This window comes from Drosophila obscura, unplaced genomic scaffold (genome assembly GCF_018151105.1).
Source record: "Drosophila obscura isolate BZ-5 IFL unplaced genomic scaffold, ASM1815110v1 contig_138, whole genome shotgun sequence".
In the NCBI taxonomy this organism is placed as follows: Eukaryota; Metazoa; Arthropoda; class Insecta; order Diptera; family Drosophilidae; genus Drosophila; species Drosophila obscura.
In genome coordinates, this window is record NW_024542722.1 from 73365 (window position 1) to 99165 (window position 25801).

At 39.3% G+C, this 25801-nt stretch overlaps 1 protein-coding gene across 6 annotated transcripts in view; it reads right to left on the reverse strand.

Moving 5' to 3' along the window:
• The window catches only part of LOC111079773 (inactive dipeptidyl peptidase 10), an 85200-nt gene that overhangs the window by 13255 nt on the left and 46144 nt on the right, over positions 1-25801 (reverse strand). For 4 of the 6 annotated variants that reach the window (XM_022375060.2, XM_022375058.2, XM_022375064.2 and 1 more), the window contains exons 3-5: positions 9718-10004; positions 9372-9645; positions 9041-9308 (exon numbers count right to left, since the gene is read on the reverse strand). In XM_022375060.2, coding sequence (XP_022230752.2) covers positions 9041-9308; positions 9372-9645; positions 9718-9923 — 748 coding nt within the window. In that variant the 5' untranslated portion in view covers positions 9924-10004. Of the gene's footprint in view, positions 1-9040; positions 9309-9371; positions 9646-9717; positions 10005-25801 lie in introns of those variants that run through there. The other 2 variants (XM_022375061.2, XM_022375062.2) reach the window with 2 other exon arrangements.

Genomic DNA, 25801 nt, shown 5'->3' on the forward strand with positions numbered 1-25801 from the left:
TTTCTTTTTTTTTGCACATAGAGATGCCCAGTCTTAATTAACGATCCTTTAGCGTTTTTCGAACTTATCGGTTGGGAGAGGTGGGGTTTGTCGCAGCGGGTCGTCAGTACCGGGCGCTGAGCAATTGTTGTTGTTGTTGTGTTTGTTGTGGTTAAAGATACAGTTTTGAGCCAGGGCATTGTACTAGTTGTTGTTGTTGTTAGCTAATCATTCGTAAGCGCGTAAGATTTGGGGGATGGGCACTGAGCACTCCATGACCCAATTTGTAATTCAGAGGGGAGAGAGCGTGCTCTCTCCTTATTCCCTTGCAGTGCTGCAGTTGTTGTTGGTACTGCTACCTTTTGGGGGTAAAGGTGCCTCGGTCTAGGGCTTGCCCTGATCCAATGCGGCCTTGTTCCTGGTCCTAGGATACGGGGGATCACCAGCGAACCGTCACCTGCTGTAATTGTACACAGCGGTGGAAGTGCGACTATGGTCTCCTCATGAGGGCGGCTGGTAACAGGTTCTGGTACGGTCAAGTCTCTGCCACGGATGCTGGCTAGTTGTAGTCGGGCGGAGAGAAGAAAACTCCAAGTGTAATTACCCCAAACAGCATGGATGTGGTGTCGAGGGGGAGCTCGATGCGGAATATGCGAACTCCATTTCCTTGATCAATTTTACTTATAAGTAGCTTATTTCGTTAAAAATAGATGCCGCGAAAATTTTTATTTTTTAAAGTCAAAATTTGCAGACACTTAACAATTGTTAGAAAATATTCACTTTGATTCGCTTTATCTTAATGTATATCTATTCTATTACCACGAATCATAAATCCTGTGAAAGGTGGTACAACGTTATGTTTTTGTTGATATTTGAACTTCAGATTTTGAGTAAAAATGATGAAATGGCCCAAAACGTTGGGGCAGAAACATTTCAAGATCCGCCGTCGCTCCATAGATTTTAATAAGCAATACCTTAAACGACGCCGAATTAATGCACCTATACAAAAAATAATAAAAAAAAAACCAAGGATATAATTTTATTCGAACTTTTTCTGAGTTGTAAAAGTAAAAATTTTAAAAAAAAATTCCGTACAAAAATCATAGTTTTTGCATTTGATAACTTAATATTTCCCAAACAGTAAGCTGAAATCACAAAGTGTCCAATTTATAGCAGCCTTTCTTAGCTTTTCAATAGATGACAAAACTTCTGGAACATCGCTTTCCTCAAAAAAAATTAGAAATGCACTAGAATTACATTGAGTCAATTTGATTTGTGATACTGTCAACGCCGCCCACTACAACCAAATGTTATATACTTAAGTTATGTCTTAAGTTCCCAGTTATATCAAAATTCTTTAAAAAAAAGTTCTGCCATAGAAAAAAAAAACCATAATTCTCTAAACAAATTTAAAGCTCCAAATCTTTCAGAAAAAGTCGGTTTGGTTCGAAGCGGAAAAAAAGTTCAATGTTGTCTAGTAGTTTAATACAGTCCACATGAAGGAGGCTACTTGAGAAAAAGGACACCTAGATTTAGAAGCGGTTCGACAATAAAATCATTTACGTCTCGTCAAGCCCGAATCTGTCGACACACTTGTCACACAGTCATACAGACTTGTCATTATCAAGGATGAGCGTGGGAACAAACATGATTGATCGATAGGCGAGTTTTCCGATCAACTAAGCAGCAATGTGCGGACTTGCACTGGGGCAGTGTGTTTGATTTTTTCGGCTCCGCTTTCAGCTAGTGTGTGCGCGAGCCCTTACACCTATGTACCCGTATCTATGTGATAAACTTATAATAAGATACCCCGACACCTCCTTACACAAATGGATGAGTCGGTAAAATCGAGCTCAATAGGAAGTCTTATGAAACCCAAACCTCTCAAATAAACAATTCAACCGAACGTCTCTGACCAGTTCGTTATCGGATCGTTCTCCGCCTCCATCGGATGACCAATCCAGAATCGTTCGCACCCTTCAATAAAACAAAAGTACTTTGTAAGCAAGTGCGTTTCTCAGACGAAGCCTATACCTAGCTGCATTCGCCCAAGCCTCCCACAGTCGCCTCTTGCAGCCGAAGCATCGCCTCTTTCAGTCGAAGCCATCACCGATCAGAGCCGAAGACAAAACTTTAGCATAAGCCGAATGCTTTGGAACACAGGCTTTAAGCTTCCGAAAAATTTGTCAGCGATCGATAGCTCGAGGAGAATAGATCAGTTTCGTTTGAGACTATCTAATATTGAGGCGGGGAGTTCAATAGCACAACTCAACACGATTTTTCGTCAAGGAACCTCTAATAGATTTAGGGCAGTTTTGCCAGAAAAAGTTAAAACGGTAAAATGTGATTTTCAGAGGGTGGTTCAAACAATTATAGCTTTACCTTTTATCCATAGATTTGTATAAGCAATAATTTAAACGTCGCCTAATAGCTGCATTTATGAGCTTTTCAGAACGGCAACCAGATGTAAGATACTTAAGTTATGTGAAAAAAGAAGCGCTACCTGTGAAAAAGCATTAAAAAACTTACAAAACTTTTTTTTATACAACTGGCCCTCTCTCAACGCGCACTCTTTTAATACGAACTCAGTCACACGGCTATAAATTTTCTCATTTTTCCATTTTAAGACGCTCAAAAGTTCGTTCTTACACGATTGCAAAATACCGAAATTAATTTTTTTTTGTCAATTATTCCTTAGTGTGTTTTTGTATGCATCACTACGCATAGCGTGCGCATAGTAAAAGCCCTGCAAGTACGGGTCAGCGATGTATAAGCAACCACTCATCGATGGCAACGTCATGCAGCTCGATGACATAAGCGCTGACCTGCCATACGATGGACTGTTTATTTTAACACAGGGATGTCCTAGGAATAGGACATCGTTGGATCGTTCGTTCTCTTTCGTAGTGACCAGACGTGTTTTTGTTTTGCGCTCCGCATTTTCCTTTTGTTTAACTTAAACAGCCGGTGTTTTTTATCTACTTTTTATCTTACTAACATACATTAAAATCATTCTTTTACCGCGGGTGCATGCCTGTTAATTGTGTAAAAACACAACTTATTTAATAAATTTTGTGCGTCGGTTAGTCGTGTGTTTGTGTTGTTGCTTTTCGTAAGTACGCCCTCTCATTACATTTAGCCGCTCTTTGTCGTAGTTATTGCCTTCTATCACTCTCTCTATCACCTAACTCTCAATAACTGTTCTTTCGCTCTCGCTCTTGTAACCTTTTGTGCAGTAACGCTCTCACTTATAAGCTGTTGCTGCAACCACTTCTCTCTCTCTTTTTTTCCGATTTCGCTTTAAGCATTGCTCTAAGCATTTGCTCTGCACAGTGGTCTGATTGCTATTTGTTTTGAACTTTTTTTTTCCCGAAGTAAAAAAAAATAAAAGACATAAATATGGAATTTTCTGTCGTCTGTGCCAAAAAAACCTGCAAGAAGCAGATCACCCATGACCAGCCCAATATCCCCTGCTGGCTTTGCGAAAGCGTAGTGCACGCAAAATGTGTAGGGATCTCGGGCCGTGTAGGAGACGCCATTTCCCAAAACAACGGCCTACATTATAGTTGTGAGGAATGCCGTGCTGTGGAAAACGACATGCGTTCGTTCATGAGGCAGACGCGGAGTGGCTTCAAAGAGCTGATCGTAGGCTTTAAACAGCAGTACGATCGGCTCTTGGCCATGAACACTCAGTTCAGCAGTTTACAGCTACTCAGTCTACTCCGCGGGACTTGCAAGTGCCGACTGCCTCATGTCCGCCGGCATCCGAAAAACTTACTCCGACCACTCCCTTAGTGCAGCAGTTGATTACGTTTGCTACTCCAAGGGCAACGATCGCTGCTGGTGATGCAGATTCGGGAGCCGAATGCGTCACTTCGGAGAGTATGCAGTTAGAAATGTCTGTAGAGTCCGTGTCCATCGAGTCCGCACCCAACCCCTTAACTATCCCCTCAGTTTTGCTCCCACCAGCTAATAGATGTCCAGGACCACCGGATACTGCCATCACAGGTACTAGGCCTGTGGTGCCAAAACCACTGGTGGGAGTCCCACCAAAGCGACAAGTTTTTGTCTCGCGGCTAGCCCCTGACCTCACATCCAATGATGTGACCGCTTTTATACAAAGCAAAATAAAAGCCGTCGGCTTAAAGGTGGAAAAATTTAACTTTTCTTACGCCAGGGAGATATCTTCCTTCAAGATAAGCGTCTCCCAAACTCAATTTGAAACCATTTGTTCCGCCAAGTTTTGGCCAGAGCATTTGGTGGTTAAAGAGTTTAAGGCTAAGAAAAAGAATAGGCCCCCCATTACTCTTCCTAGCATTCAGACCAGTGCTCCATCTCTATCCTCATCTTCCACCTCTACTTCCACCCATCCAAAAAACTAACTTCCTCTCTTGTAGTTACCTACCAGAATGCTAGAGGCTTGCGTAGTAAGCTCAGCACTCTTTTCCTTGAGAGTCTCGCATTCTCATCCCACGTTATTGTGTTCACCGAGACCTGGTTAAAGCCGGACATCCTTAGTTCCGAAGTTTTGGCAGGTCGGTACACAATTTTTAGAAATGACCGTTCGTCTCGACGTGGAGGTGGGGTCCTTATTGCAGTGGACTCAAATTTCACGTCGGAACATTTCATGGTCCAGGTTCAACAAGACCTGGAATTCCTGTGCGTAAAACTGATTCTCCCAGGCTTTTCCATTTCATTACTTGCTCGTATATTCCACCTTCCTCGGATATCTTAATATACGAGCATCACCTGACCGCTTTAAAAACTGTTTCTTCCTCGCTATCAGATAAAGACCATATGATAGTTCTTGGTGATTTTAATTTGCCAGGTGCTGTTTGGTCTTCGGTAAACGAGTCTAATAACCTTGTGCCCATGTCACGACATGACTTTATCGACGGCTTGCTAGACCTATCCCTGTCTCAAGTCAACCATGTGAAAAATTCCTTGGGTCGATTGCTTGATCTGTGCTTTGTCTCGGATCCGACCATAGCGTTGTTAACCCGAGCCCTTCCGCTCAGTATACCTGAAGACTCCTACCATCCTACATTCGAAGTGTCAGTCGATATTGGCCCTACTGTATTGGATCGAATGAGTAGGCTATCCGAACGTGTCCGCTGCTTTCGTAAAGCCGAGTTTACGAAGCTTAATAACCTTATTAGGGATTTTGATTGGTCCGCTCTGTACTTGTGCACTGACGTTATGAAAGGCACACACATTTTTTACAATGTACTTGACACATTTTTTGATTCTTGTGTCCCACTTTCTTGTCCGGTTAGATCTGGAAAGCCTACTTGGTTTACCAAGGAGTTATCCAGTCTAAAAAATTTAAAATCAAGACTTTATAAAAAATTTCGAGAAGTTGGTTCTCCCTCTTCTCTTCTCACTATGTAATAGCTCGGTCAAATTTCTCCGTTCTTAACGCTCAATGCTATAAGAACTACCTATCTCGATGCAGGATACGATTTTCACAGGACCCTAAACAGTTTTACAGCTTCGTAAATAGTAAGCGTAGAACGTCCGTACATCCATCCTCGTTATCTTTTCTCAATATGTCAGCAAACAATGATCAGGCAATTGCCAAATTTTTCCAAACAACCTATTCTCATGAAAGCTACTCTGGTCAGCCGTATCCATACAGTTTACCAAGGTCGAATGGCATCTTCAGCCCTTGTTAAATGAAAGCTCACTGCTTCATGATCTTCGACTAGTTAAGCCGGTGTTTTCACCAGGTCCCGACGGAGTTCCCGGCTGTGTACTCAGGTACTGTTCCGACGCTCTGTGTGGACCCTTGCTTAAACTATTCACCCTATCTATTAACTCTTCATGCTTCCCCCCCATCTGGAAGGAATCTTTTATTATTCCGCTCCATAAGAAAGGTAGCAAGTCTGATGCAAATAATTATAGGGGTATATCTAAGTTATCCGCTATTCCTAAAATGTTTGAAAACATTTTAACTCCGCACTTGCAACATCTCTGCAAATCACTTATATCTCCGTCCCAGCACGGATTTATAAGGCGACGATCAACAACCACAAATTTATTAGAGTTTACCTCTTTTATCATTAAAGGCTTTCAAGGTAACTTGCAGACGGATGTCATTTACACTGATTTTAGTAAAGCATTTGATTCTGTAAACCATTCCCTTTTAGCACAAAAACTTGACCTTTTAGGGTTTCCGCCTAATCTTTTGAGATGGATTTCTAGCTACCTTTGTTCTAGGTCTCAAAGAGTCCTCTTCAAAAACTCCTTCTCTTCACCTGTTAAGGTTACTTCTGGAGTACCACAGGGCAGCCATCTAGGCCCCCTACTATTCACATCTTTATTAATGATCTGCCTTCAGTATTAACAAACTCTCGAGTACTCATGTATGCGGATGATGTTAAACTTTGTGTCCAGTATAAGGACATTTTATTTCACTCTCGCTTGCAATCCGATCTCAATAACTTTCAATCATGGTGTTGTGCAAATATGTTACACCTAAATGCCTCGAAATGCAAAGTAATGACATTTCATCGCTCCAGCCCCCTATTGGCTCCTTATAGCCTCTGCGGTGGTTCTCTTGAGAGAATTACCTTGGTTGATGATCTTGGTGTTAAATTAGACCCAAAGTTGAAGTTTTCTGAACACATTTCTACCATGGTAAATAAGGCCATGGGTGTGCTTGGGTTTATAAAGAGGTGGTCAAAGGAATTTGACGACCCCGATATAACGAATACTCTCTATATCTCGCTTGTTCGTCCGATTTTTGAATACGGCTCTTGTGTATGGTGCCCCCAGTACAAAGTACACCAGGACCGTATAGAATCAGTCCAGAAAAACTTTTTACTTTTTGCTCTGCGTGGCCTTAACTGGGATGCAGGTGTGAGACTGCCATCTTATCCTCGTAGATTGCTTTTAATAAACCTTCCAACCTTAGTTAGTCGTAGAAAAATGCTTGGTGTGATTTTTATGCACAACCTGATCAAGGGTGATGTAGATAGCCCTGACTTGTTGAGGCGCATAAACTTTACGATTCCTATTAGATCTACTAGAAACTTCATTCCTCTTTTCCTTCCGCTTTGTAGATCGAATTATTCCTTGCACGAACCATTTAGGGTACTTTGCTCGGACTTCAATTCCCTTTACCACATAATATCAACTACTAATTCCCTTCCTCTTCTTAAATCACTAATACTAACATACCTTTCCCGTAATTAGTTATATTTTTTAGCTATCTTTGCATGCTTAGCTCTTTGAGTTGTGTTTAGCTCTAATTTTCCTCGAATTTTAGTCTAACACCTATCTTTCCAGCATGCTCGCGATCGGTTCGGTAACACGCGTCGCGCGTCATGCGGCAGCGCCCCTCGGTCGGTTGGGCGGGAGGAGGGCTGCGTTTCTGCCTGGGTTCCGCGCGTAACAGGCTTCGGCTTGGTGTCGCATGGGCCACTTGATGGTGCAGTCATTGCATATCAACGTCCAGATACAATATAAGCGATGACATAGTAAGCGAGCATCAACCGAAGGTAAGGCCTTAATAAGTGATGAGTTTCCCCAATAAAGTAAGGCCTAATCGTGGGTAAATTCTGTTTTAAAATATTAAATTTCTTTTGTTTATTGTTTTCATATAAAAATGTAGATTGACATTTTTGTTCTGTGTGTTCTTTTTATCCACAGAACCTTTTTGTTTTGTAGATGTGCTCATGTTCTTAAGGCCGTCGTGATCATTCCGGGCACTTCAACTGAATCGCCTCTGAAATAAGATGGGTTAAAATATTTCTATTCGAAATTTCTAAAATCTGTTCAGTTTGTTAATGTGATCTCAGTAGATCACCTATGGTAGATCAGCAGTGCATTTGCACCAAAAACAAAACACCCGCCAAAATATGTATATGCTCGACTCGAGCCACGAATTTAGGGTTGTTGGAAATGAAAAATTTCGTGCAAAACGCATATAATTTCGCAATTTCACATTTTCTTTATTTTTTTCAACGCACAATAGACGTATTTTTTTTAATGATACACTGCACTTACCTGATAATAATTTTGCCCAAAATAACAAAACCTGCATATCACATTTCACCGCACGATTCTAACAACGTTGTCGACGCCGACGGCACCACCGAATTCTGTTACGACACGCGTTGAAACAGAAAGAAAAGAAAGCAACAGATAGAAAAAAATATTTGGTTTGGTCGATTTCATATTCTGCTCAGCTGCCGCAGCGGCAGAGAAACAAATCCTGAATGACGCGTAGTAGACATTTGTCATCGCTCACTTCTGGTAACAAAACACTAGGCAACAAAATTTAATTATTTTTTCCGCTATGAACCAAAACCAATTTTTCTAATAGATTTGGGGCCTTAAAAATTTTTAAGGAATTATGGTTTTTTTTGTCATGGTTTATTTTCATTTTTTAACTGAACCTTTAGTTTCGGCTTCGGCCCAACGTCCGAAATAGGATCAAAGCAAACAAAACGGACTTGCAATTTTGGTTCTACCGAATAGTTTTTGTGTTTTTTTCTATCCGCTCATCGAAAGACGACTTACAGTAAGTGAGTTGGAAAAAATACTTTTATCTTATAAAGAGTCACTAAACAATCTAAAATTACCGATTTCTATAATAAACCAAAAGAGCCATCACAAAAAAACATGTTGACTAATTAAAAATGAATTTGAATAATAAAACAATTTGTTTGCCTACATGCCTGAATTTTAGGAACGTAACCCCTTATTTTGTACTGAATCCATATATCCGTTTAACACGCTTCGCTTAACACGAGATTTTTCAGGAACGTAAACCCCGTGTTAAGCGAGGGCCAGGTGTATATTATAACCCCACCCGAGCTCCAATCGACTTTGCGGACTCCTTAAAATGAATCTGTAAAGCGGCAAGGTTTTTTAATTTGAAAAATTCATCTTGTTTATGTTTTTAGAGGTTGTGTTGTTTTTCAATAACATCAAACAATTTTCGGCTCCGCTTTTCAGAATTGAAAAGTTTATTACACCCAGATGTAACATGGAAAGTTTTTCAAACTGATTACCCTGTCACGGAATTATCAAATAAAAAATATTCAATAAATACCTTGGTAAAGCCAATCAGGAACACCATTATAGATATTGTTTTCACATCCTGATGTCGTTATTCTAATATCCTCTTCAGTTAATGGGGATTGTCGTAAAAATATATCATTGGCTGCTACAAATATTATTGTTGTCGTATTACCGAGCCATGCTGCATATTGAAGGCGCGTTCTTTGAACCTTCAATGAGTCTTTTAATTTGACTGGCATGTGATGATCGTTTTCAACATCATAAATTGTGTAAAATGCAGTAAACGACTTCTGAAAAGTCTAAATCCAATTTATATTTAATTATAGGCGTAACAATGTAATCATTTGAAATTAATTGCTTACTTTCTTTACATTATGTTTAAATAACACATATTTAAGATCATGGGAGCATTGATATCCACGTACATTCAATTGTCGAAGAGTGTGATTTGTTACTAAGATGTTTATTAAGTTCGTTGTTGTATCCAAAATGGCAAGCCCTCCATCATCAGCTTGAAATACATACTTTTGAGGTGTTACCCATGACGGCTGTAATCTAGTTGGTGTCAATTCTCCTTGTAAGTATTCATCTAAAATCATTCTGCGGCCTGACCAATATAAGAGTTCATCCACATATCTAGAAAAACAAAACAAAAACCAGTCGAAATAGACTGATTCATACTAGTAAAAATTAAACATTAAAACTCACCCCAATAAATATATTGCAGTAATAATACCAGCTATTACAAAACTAATCACGAGCAATGAAAATATTATACTCCGCCAGTTATGTCCTTCATCCAGATCTATGTCTTGATCTTTCTGCTTCGGATCTTGCACCTGTAATGTTTCATCTGGTGGTAATCTCCATGATCCACCCCCTCCTCCACGATCTGAAGTGACATTTGTGTGCATTTTTTAAATAAAAAGTCAGATCTTTAGTGACGGTGTTTTATAAACTCGATTTTGGGCAGGAAAGTCTTCAGAAATACAGATCTGTTAATCAAAAAATCGAAAAATTATGGATTATTCGATGACTTACTACATAGATTTATATATGTACATATTTACAATTTCCATTATATCAGTATATTAGTATATACATTTTTGAGCTTATGATTTTTTAGAATTTTAGAATTAAAAAAAAAAATTTTACATTTTACATTTGTTTGCTATATCTGTTATCTATATCTACATCTGCAATTTATATTCTACATCTAACATGTAGATTGTACATGTACAATTTAGATTCTACGTCTCCTCCGCTAGAAGGAGCTCGAGTACATAATGAGGCAGAGTTTGCGAGCGAGAAGGAAGGAGACAGGGGAAGCAAATGAACCTAAAAAATGAAAAAAATGTAAAAAAAAAAAATCTTTTGAAGGTTGCGGGCCCAACTGCCAATTGGGAACAAAGCAAACGAAAAAGGGTTGTACATTTGGTACCTGATCGCGATCCCAATTCCCAATTAGCAGTTGAGCCCGCAACCTTCGAAAAGGTATTTTTTGTTTATTTTTTTTTTTCATTTTTTATGTTCGGTTAACGAATGTTAGCTCCAAAGTTTCTCCATAGATTTTAATGAGCGATACCTTAAACGACGCACAGTGCTTCGTTTTCCGAAAACTCGTTGCAAAAGTCGGATATCGCGTTGTTGAATTTGGGAAAACTTTTGTTACAGTTCAATTAGGAATTGATTCAGCTATTCAAAACCAAACTTTTATAGTTTACAAAATTTTTTAAAGATTTATAATCTTTGTTCAAAGTTGGACCATTTTTATGTTTTTGAAAAAATGAAGAAAACCGTGCTTAAAAGGCAAAGGTTAATGCATTTTTCTCAAAAAGTACTCAAAATCTAAAATATGAATTTAGACAAAAAAGGAATTATTTTTTGCGATTATATTTTATTAGATTTTTTAAGAAACGCCATTTTTTTCACTATTTTAAATTTTTAGCGGAATATAAAAAAAGGACATATTTGGCCGATCATTGGACTGCACGAAAAAATAGTGGTGATATTCATCAAACAAACAAAAGAAAAAACCATAACCACAATTGCACCTTTTAGGAGATATTAATTATTTTCCATTTAAACCCACGTAGTCGGACATTAGAGAACGCAGCAACATCACAATATATTCTTTGTTTCAAATTCTTACTAGCTTACAATTACCAAACTCTTTCATATGGTATAAATGCGTAAATTTTAGATTAGCCAAGCCACGCCCCCTTGCGAAATACATATATGTATGCTTATGGACCAAAATTTGACCAAAAAAATTTTTAGCCCAGCCTAATTTTCCTTGTTTCCAAAAGGGCAACCATTTCAGAGGAATATACTTATTTTAAGTCCGGAACGGTTCTCATCCGGGAAGCTAACAGTAAGTTGAACAAATCTTCCTTTTGTCGCTTTTTTTATGAACTATAGGTGTAAGCCATTTTTTTTTATTTTTTATGTCTGGACGTTGATATGCAATGACTGCACCATCAAGTGGCCCATGCGACACCAAGCCGAAGCCTGTTACGCGCGGACCCCAGGCAGAAACGCAGCCCTCCTACCGCCCAACCTACCGAGGGGCGCTGCCTCATGACGCGCGACGCGTGTCACCGAACCGATCGCGAGCATGTAGGAAAGATAGGTGTTAGACTAAAATTCGAGGAAAATTAGAGCTAAACATGCAAAGATAGCTAAGAAATAGAACTAATTACAGGAAAGGTATTAGTGATTTAAGAAGAGGAAGGGAATAAGTTGTGGATATTATGTGGTAGAGGGAATTGAAGTCCGAGCAAAGGACCCTAAATGGTTCGTGCAAGGAATAATTCGATCTACAACGAATCGTAAAGTTTATGCGGCTCAACAAGTCAGGGCTATCTACGTCACCCTGGATCAGGTTGTGCATAAAAATCACACCAAGCATTTTTCTACGACTAACTAAGGTTGGAGGGTTTATTAAAAGCATTTTCTGGGAAAGCTTTTCTTTCGCAGTTTCGAAAAACATCTCTATTTCATGATTCAAAAACCTAAACAAATCGATTGTTCAATATTTTTACCTGACGTTTTTTGGACGTTAACTTTTCGTGCTTTCAGCTCAGAAAGAGCAAAATAAATAATTAAAAAAATTTTTTTTTCTGGTTTCCCAGCCTGATATTCCCCAAGAAATTCCTCAAAATAGCCATTGGAGCAAATTAACATAATTCTAAGTTTGTTTGCTATTTGCATTGCCCACTGCATATAAATATTGTTAATTAGCCTATGTCTATGCACGGCAGCGGCCGTTCTTTCGCCTCTTTATATCTCCTTCTTTATTTACTACTGCAGCTGCAGCATCTATACCATTCTCTCGCATTCTCTCTCTTTCTATCTATCGCTCGTGCTTGGTACAGCTTCTATCGCTTCTTTCGTTCTCTCTCTCGCTTGCATTAGGGCACGGTCCGCCTGCCCTCTTGACAGTCTTTAATTGATCGTCATCATTATCGCACTCACGTTATACTGTCTTGATCAATCACTCACTTCTCTCGCATATTGAACAGACCCTGCGTCTTTAATTTTCATCGCTACACCTACACACCCCATATTTTGCCTACTTAACAAATAAACTGTACACACATTTAATCTAAATTCAACAGCAAGTGAAAAAGCTCGCTAGCTCAACAATTTTTTTTTTTAATTTTACTAGTATCAATTTATCTAAAACTAAGATTTTTTTGTACAAAAATATATTTGTATGTTGTTCAATTTTATTTATATTTTTTATGATGGTTTTTAGGGTAAAAAAACGAAATTTCGAGTTTGACCGTTAATTACGCCCCTTCCAGTGATACGCCTACTTTAATTTTTCTTTAAAAAAATTATTTTAAGTATTGCAAATATATGTATTAAATTTCAGACTTATACCTAGCCAGGTTCAACGGTGTCCCGAGTTCTTATATTATATTATGTATTAATAAAGCGTCGCTTAAAGTATTGTTTATTAAAATCTATGGAGAAATGGCTGAGCTAAAATTGGTTGACCAACCCTCCGAAAATCATATTTTACCGCTTGAGACATTGCTGGCCCAACGTTTTGGTCCCTTTCATAATTTGTAATAAAAACCTGAATCTGAAGATATAGCGAAGCAATTTTCCTTATTTCCAAACAGACAACCATTTCAGAGGAATATACTTATTTTAAGTCCGGAACGGCTCTCATCCGGGAAGCTAACAGTAAGTTGAACAAATCTTCCTTTTATCGCTTTTTTTTTATGAACTATGGGTGTTAGCCATTTGCTGGGAAAGCTTTTCTTTCGCAGTTTCGAAAAACATCTCTATTTCATGATTCAAAAACCAAAACAAATCGATTGTTCAATATTTTTACTTGACGTTTTTTGGACGTTTACTCTTCGTGCTATCAGCTCAGAAAGTGCAAAATAAATAATTTAAAAAAAAATTTCGTCTGGTTTCCCAGCCTGATATTCCCCAAGAAATTCCTCAAAATAACCAGTGGAGCAAATAAACGTAATTCTAAGTTTGTTTGCCATTTGCATTGCCCACTGCATATAAATATTGTTAATTAGCCTATGTCTATGCACGGCAGCGGCCGTTCTTTCGCCTCTTTGTATCTCCTTCTTCATTTACTACTGCAGCTGCAGCTGATCGTCATCATTATCGCACTCACGTTATACGGTCTTGATCAATCACTCACTTCTCTCGCATATTGAACAGACCCTGCGTCTTTAATTTTCATCGCTACACACACACACACTCCATATTTCGCCTACTTAACAAATAAACTGTACACACATTGAATCTAAATTCAACAGCAAGTGAAAAAGCTCGCTAGCTCAACAATTTTTTTTTTAATTTTACTAGTAGAAATTTATCTAAAACTAAGATTTGTTGTACAAAAATATATTTGTATGTTGTTCAATTTTATTTATATTTTTTATGATGGTTTTTAGGGTAAAAAAACAAAATTTCGAGTCTCTGCACCTACTCTCCCTCCCCTTGCCCTGTAGTTTCCCAGAGGTGCCGCCCGGCGACTGCCCAGGCATCCTCTGGCGATCAATGCCCATTTCCCTTCCCCCGCAGACCCATGCCTTCCAGAAGTGTCACCCGGCGCTTGCCCAGGTATCTTTGGGGGGGGTCTCTGCACCTACTCACCTTCCCCCTTGACCTGTGGTTTCCCAGAGGGGCCGCCCGGCGATTGTCCCGGCCTCTTCTGTCGATCCATACTGTTCCCCACCCCCTTGCCTAGTAGATTCCCCTTGGTGCCGCCCGGCGCCTGCCCAGGCATTCTGTGGAAGTTCTCGGCCGTTTCACCCGGCCACTCGCCCCTTGTGACTTCTCAAAGGTGCCACAGGCACCTTCAACCCCCTTCGCATGTTTCCCTTGGCCTTGGCACCCTCGAGGCGAAATCACCGTCCCATTGCCACTCAGGACTCGGAGTCCCGCCAAATTATAAATATGGCTGTAATTTCGGCCCTGGCTTGACTGAGAATTGTACCCCAGCCTAGATCGCTTCCTTACAGTATTGTTTCACTCAGATCAGATAGGACGGATCAGATCATATTTATACAGTTCATCCCAACAATCAAGAGTGTTATTATTTCCGATTGTTGCTTATAAATATTCGTGGACCAACATCATTTGAATCTTTGCGAACTATTGATGGAAAATTATGTAGGACGTAACGCGAAGCATGAGAACTATTTAATTGGCTTGAGAATGACATGCATTGTGATCTTACACTTGAAGATGCATCAAGTCATCAAGGCCATATCAAATTCGGACATTTATCGCAATTATTATAGCCACGTGCAGTCCATCAAAGCCAACGGAATTGTCGCAAAATAACAGAATCAATCATTTATCAGAGGATTTTTTACATCGATTGCGCCGTCAAACGGGTGACATAAACATGGAATATACGCCGGAAATTTACAACAAAGCATTGATCGCTATTGAAAACCTTTGTTTGATGATGGCAAGCAAAGCATTAGCTCAATTAGGTATGACAGCGCCTAATCGTGAAATACAAAGAACTGGAGCGTGAACAACGGTATGATCATGCCGAGCTTTTTGCGTGCAGTATCTACAGTCTCTTTTCTTCACGGCCTAAAGCGGTTCATATGCATCAGACAAAAGCCGCGACAACTTTGGTTAGATAACGCAGCGACGACCATCCAAAGGCGTTCCTGGAATTTTGTTTTGTTGAGGCTATTGACAGGCACTTCATACCGCCACGCTCCCCGCTGTTATTCCACATCACGGCAGTTATTAATTCAAGACCCTTAGTGTCTATTTCAGAGAATCCTGCCGATTTGGACGTTTTAGCTCCAGCTCATTTCTTGAATGGCCAACCTCCTGCTTCGTTCGCTGAACCCGAAGACTGAACAGATGGCAGCGCGTTTCATATTTGCAGCAGATCTTCTGGTCCCGATGGAAGGAAGAATACATCACTTCACTGCAACAGCGCTCAAAGTGGCGCAAGCCTGGCGTCGAAGCCTAGTTCGGCAGTCGCAGATGTGGTCCTTGTTAAGGATGATCTTCGTAACCTTCGGTCTCTATACTGGTACCAATAAATATACAGACGCGTACTGCCGCTACTACATGCCAATAAAATATTATTTGTATTAAATCTTCTCGGCCCTTTTATTGAAATCCAAACTCAGTAGCCATTAAAAACGCTTAATTGCTTAACAGACCGCAAAACAAAGAATATTGTTTATCACAAAGCATTGCAATAAATAAAACGTGTTATTAAATAAAAATTATCATTGTTTAATTTCAATGGATTCCTAAACATTACATTAGTATGCAGCGAAGCGCGCGGGCCTGCTAGTTTATATATAATATCAAAGACTTTTCAATACCAAGATTTTGCATTAGCGACCAAAGAGCCGCGGGGTTACCATTCTCTTTTCCCCTCTCAAAAGCGAATGGTTCAAAACGAAATGTCCAAAAATAAAAGAAGGGTCTGTCTGTCTTTGGAAACGGCACTCTCTGCTTATTCTCGAGCTACTGATCTTTGTTGGGATGCTTAAAGCTTATCTTCTTAAGCTTTCGGCTTCGGCTGATATTTCGTCTTCGTCTTTGTGAGCAGTGATGGCTTCGAGAGTCGAAGCTTTGGTCCGAGAGGCGTTGTTTTGGTGAGAGCGGCTGATAAGCGAAGCGTTGGCCTATGTGTGGGAGGCTTGAGAGATGCGTCGGCTTGGATGAGACATCAGCTTGAGAACTCACAGTTTTGACATTATTACAAGTTGTGCATTCGTTTATTATATTCTGTATTAGTCTTTGATGGTCTGGGTAGCAATATTTTCCTTTAAACCAATTAAAGGTTTTCTCAATTCCAGGATGTAGTAGTTCTTTATGTGTTTTGACTATTATTTCTTTAAATTCCGCGTAATTTGGTATATCTATGAGTTTTGTACTAGATTTCAGAACTTTTGTGAAATTTTTGGACTGATAATTGCTAAATACGCTTTTTGGAAAGTTGGGAAATCTGTCTCATTATGGAAATATAAAGCATTTTTTTAGTACATAGATATTCCTTAATAAGTTCTTTGGCCAATATTTAAGTAATTTCCTTGTATGTAATTTCTATAATTATTTTATGGAAATAATAGTTTGTAACTACTTTATCCTCATATACCTTTATCAATTCAATCTGACGATTGAAATAGTTGATTGGTCGTTCAGTAATGGGAATGGGATTGAGATTGTCTTCTTGCGTGCTGTGTATTGTGGCGCCTGCATTGTCAGAAACCTCTCCGTGTAGCTTTTCGTTAACTTTGACCCGGGAGAGTGCCTCCGCTAGATGGTTTTCTTTACCAGGTAGATATTAGATTTTAAAGTCAAATTCGTTCAATTTGATCTTCCACCTTTGTAGTTTCATGTTGGGCTCTTTGAGGTTGATTAACTATACTACAGGTTTATGGTCACTAAGTATTTCAAATGTTCTTCCGAACAAGTATGATTGGACATACATGGTTGCCCAGAGAATCGGTAACAATTCTTTCTCGATGGCGGAATAGATGATCTCATGTTTATCATTTAACGTTCAGCTGGAGTAGCAGATTGCCTTATGGTATAATGTTTGAAATCTAATCAGTTATTGGCAGTAAAAAATCTGCACAAGTTTTTGCGAACTAGTTAACTAAATATATCAACCTCAGCTGAACTTCTTAATTTTCACCAATCGTCAATTTTTTAACAGTAACTAAAAAAAACATATTGTTATCAATATGAACTAGTTTCTAAGTTTCAATATCATTTTAAAAAACCGACGAATTCAATTTTTTTTAAATTTATATTTACCCAAAAATTTGTATTTTCTTTTCGTGGTAGCAACCCCTAAACATTAAACTAAAAATTAAAAAAAAACGAGAAGGAACGTGCGAGTCGCTTCTGGGGACGCGACTCTACGTATACCCGTACTCAGTCAGTATAAACATTTTTGAGCATATGATTTTTTAAAATTTTACATTTTACATTTTTTTGCTACATCTGTTATCTACATCTACATATACAATGTATATTATACATCTTACATGAAGATTGTACATGTACCATTTAGATTCTACATCTCCTCCGCTAGGGGTTGCTCGCGCACTGAACGAGGCAGAGTGTGCGAGCGAGAAAGAGAATCAGTAGCGTGTTTCATTCAGGGGGAGACGGGTGAAGCAACTGAAAATTAATTTCTTCATTCTGGCTACAATTATGATCTGATCTGATTCAGATTCGGCAATCTGGTAGATATTGGCATTCTCTACGATTCTCTACATTTTAAGTTTTATCGTATCTTTAAAAATGTGCCTGCCACAGATTTTCGTCCTTTGTGTGGGCGGAAGTGGGCGGGGCGAAATTTTCAAATACATAATTTTCAAATGTAGCAGTGGGATATCACATGAGTGTGGAAACCAAATTTGGTTGCCCTAGCTCTTATAGTCTCTGAGATCTAGGCGCTCAACAAGACTGACAGACAGACAGACAGACATACGGACAGACAGACAGACGGACAGACAAACATGGCTATATCGACTCGGCTATTGATGCTGATCAAGAATATATATACTTTATGGGGTCGGAAACGTTTCCTTCTCTGCGTTACACACATCCACTTTTACCACAAATCTAATATACCCCTTAACTCTTTTTTGAGTACGGGTATAAAAATTGTATAATTTTAATGAATAACAAAGAACAGAATTAGGGGGTGTCCCCGTGAAAAAACAAAAAAAAATAGTTGGTCAAATTTTGGCGCAGCCTACCGTATCTAACGTATACGAAACTCAGAAAACATATATCACACTTTTGAGCTTATGATTTTTTAGAATTTTAGAAAAGAAGAAACCATTTACATTTTACATTTTTTTGCGACACTAAAGTAAAGGAAACGCAGAAGGTATGTGTAAAATATATATTATAAATTGAACTATTTACTGTATTAGATGTTCTTCAGATATTCAATTGGTGGTGTAGGCAACGTGGTGGATGTGTGGCAATGGAAAACTTCCTAGAGTGTAAGATCATAGAAGTAATACACATGACAACTTATGAGCCACATACGTTGGGCAAATGGTAGGAACAACTGAAGGAATTAATTTCGATTCTTCTGGCTACGAAGAGGAAGCGCGAGACCTCTGATGTGGCAGCATTTCAAGAAAACGGCCGATAATAATATGGGCATTCTTACTGCGGAAAATGCTTTAGCAGGTGGACACTACCAACTTAAATGTGCCATGCACAGAGTTTTCATCCAAAGAAGCAACAACAGACAAAGGGGCCGGACCAACGAAGTTTGAATGCGTTTGTGTTGCGAAGTGTCGAGTATGTTAACAATAAGAACCAAACCATTAGTTTAACTTATAGAAAAAGTTTTGAATTTTTTTTGCTTATACGAATAAAGCTTGTACATTTTGTTATGAAATGAACCAAATCTTTTCAATTAAATCAATTTAATTTTGGTCGTAAACGTTGAATTTAGAGCAAAAAAAAAATTGTTTCTATTTATTTAAAACATCGTGTTTCATCGATCTTTTTTTTGATACGGTAAAAAACATCGATGTCCAGGACATCAATTTTGGCGCAGCCTATACTGTATATATATATATATTCTCGTATATTCTCGTCTAAGGTGATAAGTACTTTTAGTCTCCTAAATACCTCCAATCGAATTCGTGTCTGTTCAAGAAATCCTGACCTTGAGGCGAATGAAGAGATGCATAACCATCTAATCCACGTGACCTGTGGAACATATACAAAGATAATATGTCAGAAGACATTTGACACCGAATTCGTGTCTGTTCAAGAAATATTGACCTTGAGGCGAATGAAGAGATGCATAGCCAGGCTTTGCTCTTTATCGAATATTTGCGTTACTTCATGTGCGGTAGTTTGTTAGTCAGGTTAGAAATGCCAGCGCCAGATCGAGGAATGAATAACACATTTAACAGAGATTTGGAACGTGAACGTGAACATGATCGATATGAATTAGAGCAATCAGTTCAAACGAATGTATCTCTGTTGAACCCAAAACAGAAGGAAGTCTATTATAGATTAATGAATGCAATTAATGATGGAAATGGTGGCTTATTTTTCCTGGATACATCTGATGGAACTGGAAAGACATTTCTTATGTCATTGATTTTGGCCACGGTTCGTGTGAGATCAGAAATTGCGGTAGCATTTGCTTGTTCTAGAATAGCGGCTACGTTGTTAGAAAGATGCCGTACGGCTCATTCAGCGTTCAAATTGCCATTAAATCTCCAAACTACTGAACAACCGGCATGTAACATTGCAAACTACTCTGCAACGGCAAAAGTTTTAGTAGCGGCAAAAATCATCATCTGCGATTTATGCACAATGGCGCACAAACGCGCATTGGAAGGTCATGATAGAACCTTAAAAGTTCAGAGTTCAGAGGCGCATTGATTTTACGATCCGGAGATTTTCGCCAAACACTGCCAGTCATTCCAAAGTCGACTGCTGCAGATGAAATAAACGCATGGCTCTAATCACCAAATCTGTGGTTCTATGTAAAGAAATTTCAACTGGTAGCAAACATTAGAGTTGCATTGTTGAACGACCCATCTGCTTAAGATTTCAAGCAATTGCTGACTATCGGTAATGGCCGTGTTCCTGTCGACGAATCGAGAAGATTGATTACATATCCTTCGAATTTTTGTAATTTCGTCTCGTCAAAAGACGAGCTTATCAGCAAAGTATTCCCAAACATCATTGCTAACCACAATAATAACAAATGGTTAATCAAGCGTGCAATGTTGGAGGCTAAGAATACGGATGTGAGTGATTTCAACATTAAAATTCAGAATTAAATAGTTGGTACTGACTTTGTAACAAACGAATTTTTAAACTCCTTGGATGTGCCTGGTTTACCACCGCACAATTAAGAACTGAAGGTGGGCTCGGTAGTCATCATGCTTCGAAATCTAAACCCACCAAAACTATGCAATGGAACGCGCTTGGTGATAAGAAAACTGATGAGTAATGTGATTCATGCGACGATACTCAAAGGAAAATTTAAAGATGAGTTAGTCCTAATTCCGAGGATTCCAATGATCCAAACGGATATACCTATTGAGTTTAAACGAATTCAGTTCCCGATTCGTCTTGCCTTCGTCATGATTATTAACAAATCACAAGGCCAATACTTGACTGTTTGTGATCTAAACTTGGAAAATCCATCAAAGTGCTTCAATAAAAATAGAAATAAAAATAGGCAGCAAGTGAGAAAGAACAATTGACTTTGTTTGGGCAGCAACGCTGACAGAGCAGCAGCGCTGTTGACATCCCAGAGTAACAGCCTGTGTCCGCTCTCGGCTAACAGTCTGTAGCGTCAAGAATTCTGTTAGCGCTCTCTGACAGCGCTCTAATGATCCAAACGGCTCCCAAGCGGCTTAGCTTAACTTGTAAACGAGATGACCCGACGCTCTCACACCACGCTCCCGCTCCTGCTCTCGATGCCGACAGCCACCGACGGCTATAGCGTACATCACTTTTAATTCGTTTCTACACGCAAAAGCAAACGGCCGGCTTCTTGCACGCGATCGAAATCAACTGAAATATATATATCGAAGAACTTGGACCCTGTATTCTTTTATCTTGGGCTTCTGATCTGTGGGACCCCCCTGAGACGCCCTCCTGCTAGCTAAAACAGACTTAAATTAAAATACAGAAAAACATGTTTGCACGGTCGGCACATACACTCTTATGTCGCCAAACTCTCGCGCTCTTCGAAAACCTACCTTTTGTATCGCTTAAGAAACTCTTGCAAAGGAATCCATCAAGGATTTAGAGAGAATCATTTTACAGAAACGGACGTTCCTTGGTTTGATATCGATCATTTCATTTCAATACCTAATCATTAAATACAATTTATAAAAATGTATGAATCGCCCTTTATTGCAACGTAACCTGATGGCAAGTCAAGAAAAGATGAAGTTGTTCCATCGAACTGCAACACTGTCCAAAAACATAGCTTTGATTGTTGCCCTTTTAAATGCGTACGCTGCCTTTTAATTCCGTAGCCTTATATTAACGGACCAACCATAATATTATTAAGGAAGCTGAAACTCCATTTTGAAACGATTTAACCTATTTTCGCAATTTTTTTGTTTTCACTCGGTCGAGTGTCATGCTGTATCTCACGATAAGTTCATGCAATATTAAATTTATCTTGGTCGCTTTAATGCTCAAAGATGACTTTATATTATGGTTTATCATATCACAATATTGCGTTAGCCAATCCCACTCAGAAACCATTTTTTCCGGTACACAACCTCTTTAAATGACCCTTACCTTTTGCAGCGACGGACGTACACTACTGAAATTGTTTTGCCAGTTTTTTGTAGTGGCAATATATGGTGCTTCAACAATCGGAGAAAATTATCATACGGAAATTGTCATGTGATTATTAAATTTTTCTCCAAAGATGAATTTTTTGTGTATCGTAAAATTATATACAACGCGACCGTAGATATACAAATTTCAAATGGTGGTATTTTTGCAGCTAGTTCGTTAGGAAAGTATAATGGCAAGGCACCTTGAGCATAATTTGGACAAAAGATTACAAAATTTTAAAGGGCTCTATACTATAAAACGCAGCTTTCGTACATTGGAACATTGGAGATTACATTTTGGCACCTTTTCAAAATATAATTAGTATTCGATCAACTTAACAACATTTTTCTTGCCTGTGTTAACTGTGATTTTGAATATATTTTTCCAAGAATCCCGTCATGTTTACAGCTTAGTTCCATAGAAATATCCACGGAATCTACAACATCATAATACAGCTGTGGAATCCATCCTAAATTGAATAACAAAAATGTTTAAAGTCAAGTCAGTCAATTATGACCAAGTATTGAGTGATTGAGTATTTTAATCTATACCACATTTTTCATACACATTAATATGCCATTCGGAACTATTTTATGGCCTTGTTTACAATACATATTCAAGTTTCTTTTGTTTTGTGATGGAGCGTTCATAACTCTCGCAATAAATCGACTTATTCGGTATCGCAACAGATCGATTGCTGAGTTTCAGCAAAATATAAATTTTCTGTAACTTAATACTATACAGACCGAGATACGAGGGTGATGATGCGCGAGTATGACACTAGGATCTGTTAAGACTAATTTCATATGTATGTATTAGTATGACACTACCCTGCAGTTCTGGCTGTCACGGCATGAAAGTGTCAAAGGAAAAATTGTTTGGGCTCGACGTCGACAAAGGCAGCGACTTCGACGTCAGCATGAAATTCTGTCCAGCTTCAACTGCTGCAGATCGAAGAGGACACATAAGAAAGAGGAGCAGATATCCATAGATTTCCCTCTGTCTCATATTTCTAGTTTTCTTTACCTGCATTCGACCCTAACTCTTCTACTCTGGCTCATTTCGTCTCCTCAAAGGGATGATGGGAGAGAAACCGATCAATTGGTGCAGTCTTTTGTTGCGAGCGCCTGTGATTTTTTGTTGTTGTGCATCTATTTAGATGTTTATTTCTTATAAAAGAAGTTTTTTAGTGTTTCTAAAGTCAGGTAAGTGGATTCAGTGATTACAGTGTGCGTTGTTAGTTAAATTAAATTGTTACATGGGTTTCGCTAGAAAATTATGTCCAGATTCTAAAACATTCTAGCCGCGTGGTTAACCGAGTGTGTCGCTGCGCGTGTTTCTTTTTGCTCGAGGAAACCCATGTAACTGTAAATACTGGATTATAATTTTTTTAAATGTATGTGCAATTTGACTTATTTATTTGCAGATCAACAAAAAGTTCGGAAGCTGTTGGAGAAGGACCCGTTGTCTAGGTGCCTCAAAAGTGTGCTGGACGAAACAGTAGCCCATGAGTACAACCCAATCGGGATTTGCGGCAAAAAATGTTTAAAATGCCTCGCCGGACTATTTCATTTCAGGAGCATTGGTTCTTATTAACCCGATCGCGTCGGTTAAGGAAGGCCCTACAGATAATTAAAAATATTTAAATCAACAAAAAACCTAGAAAATCTGCGTAAAATAAATATATTTGCTTTTATTTGAAAAAAATTTGTGGATGGCTTTTTCATATGAAATTATCCGAGAAATTCATTTTAATTTCATGAGAGGTTTCACAGGTGATTTCATATAGGACATTTTCGGAAGTGTCCCGAGTGTTTTCACTCGTGGCATGTCTCGAGTGATTTCACTCATGGCTTATACGTATATGCCACCGGTGAAATCACTAGAAAATTCAGTGAAAATTTCATATGAAGTGACAAAAGCGGACATGCCGATACAAATTTCATCTGCAGTTTCACCAGTGGCTTAGGACATGCCATGAGTGATTCACCGAATGAATCACGAGTGAAAAGTGACTTTTCGAACTGCAGATCCTACCTGTATAGACTAATTTCGTATGAACTTTTATGATGCCCGAGTATGACACTAGAATGAGTCGCGCATCAATTTTGGAACCATTTTTCCATTACGTAACCTGGAACCGGGAGCTACAAATTAAAAAATCATACACAAATATTGTCTGGTTTCCAAGCCTGAAATTCCCCAACAAGTTCCTAAATAATAGCCAGCCTGAAATTCCCCAACAAGTTCCTAAATAATAGCCAGTGGCGCAAAATAACGTAATTCCACATTTGTTTGCTATTTGCATTGCCGACTGCATTTAATTATATTGTATTGTGTAAATATTGTATAATTACTCACGGCAGCGGCCGTTCTTTCGCCTCTTTATATCTCCCTCTTCATTTTGCTACTGCAACTGCAGCATCTATGCTGTTCTCTCCCATTCTCTCTATCTATCTATCATCTCAGAAGCAGCCAGAGCTTCTATCGCTTCCTTCGTTCTCTACCCGTTTCGCCGTCCGTCTGCCCACTTTTAGTCTTTAATTGATCGTCAAATTTATTGCACTCACGTTCTACCGTCTTGGTCTTGCAATCACTTGCACATTGTCTTGGAATCGAGCTATTTAATCCGACACCGTCTTGAACCGACCCGTGGGCCAAGAATATATAACCAACCCCCTGCACAGCAAAACCAAGTAGCCAAAGCTCTCAAGTGACGAGGTCACCACCCAACAAAATGAAAACTCAGCACACGCGCCACCAAAATCCACGAAAATTGGAACAGCAATAGACAAAATAACGAAAATTAATTACCAACCTCAGCACACGCGCGGCCGGCAGACAGGAAAACCAAGGACTCGGCACACGGGCCATCGAACGTCAAGGCAATGCGATCATCCCACGCAGCAAAATACAACCAAAAGCATGGAAAAGTGCCGATCAACAAGCTAAAGCGAAAACCCAGCCCAGCTCGGAGCAATGTCCCATACATAGCAGCACTGGCCCTATCAAGAAAGGAAAAACGCTATATATATCTGAGTTCTCCCTGTACTAGGGCAGTTGGCCATCAGTTCGCAAATCGGGAGTTCGCTAGCAGTTCGCTAGGAGTTCGCTTTGAGTTCGCTTTGAGTTCGCTTTCGAGTCGATAGGCAGTCCATCAGCCATAGTCGATCGGCAGTCCATCAGCAATAGCAGACAGGCAAATAACAAACACGCAAGGCAGTCCATCGAGAATCAAGAAGTAACCTACACGCCGCGGCCCAACAACCAAACTACAAGCGAGAGAAAGATAGATGAAGAGAGCGATAGCGAAGGCGAAAGAAAGAAGAAAGCTAGATGCATATATAAACCGCGACTGGTGTTTAGTGCGAGAGATTGCAAAGGCATGCAAATGCTAGACCAGATAATGACCATTGCGAAGGCATGTTAGGGCAGACGGACCGAATTTCCCGTGCTCTACGCGATGCTACGAAATAGAGAGCGAGAGAGTGTTCGAGAGAACGAGAGAGCTAAAATGATCGATAGAACGAAAGAGCGAGAATGATAGAAAAGAGAAAGGCGCGAGACGAAGAGACGAAAGAACGGTTAAAACGGCTATTACAGTGAGAGGGCGGGTGTAGATACATGCCGATTACAATTAGGTACAGTGGGCAGTACAAATAACGAACAAATAACAGGAATTACTTTAAAGCTGCACCACTGACTAAACATACTAACTAATGCTCGGCTGGGAGACCGAACACTAACCAAGTAGCAATAATAATACCCCGACACAAATAAACAAACTATTTAAAACTCTAAAAGAACCAAAAAGTATTGTGAATAGCTAAACGTTCTCTTTCAGTTCCCTGGACCCTGGAGTCCGTCCAGGCATGCATACCTCAGCCTGAGATAGGTCCTCACAAGTGGCGCCCGACCAGGGACTTTAAAGGATTTTGAAGGAAAACTTCAAGAAAAC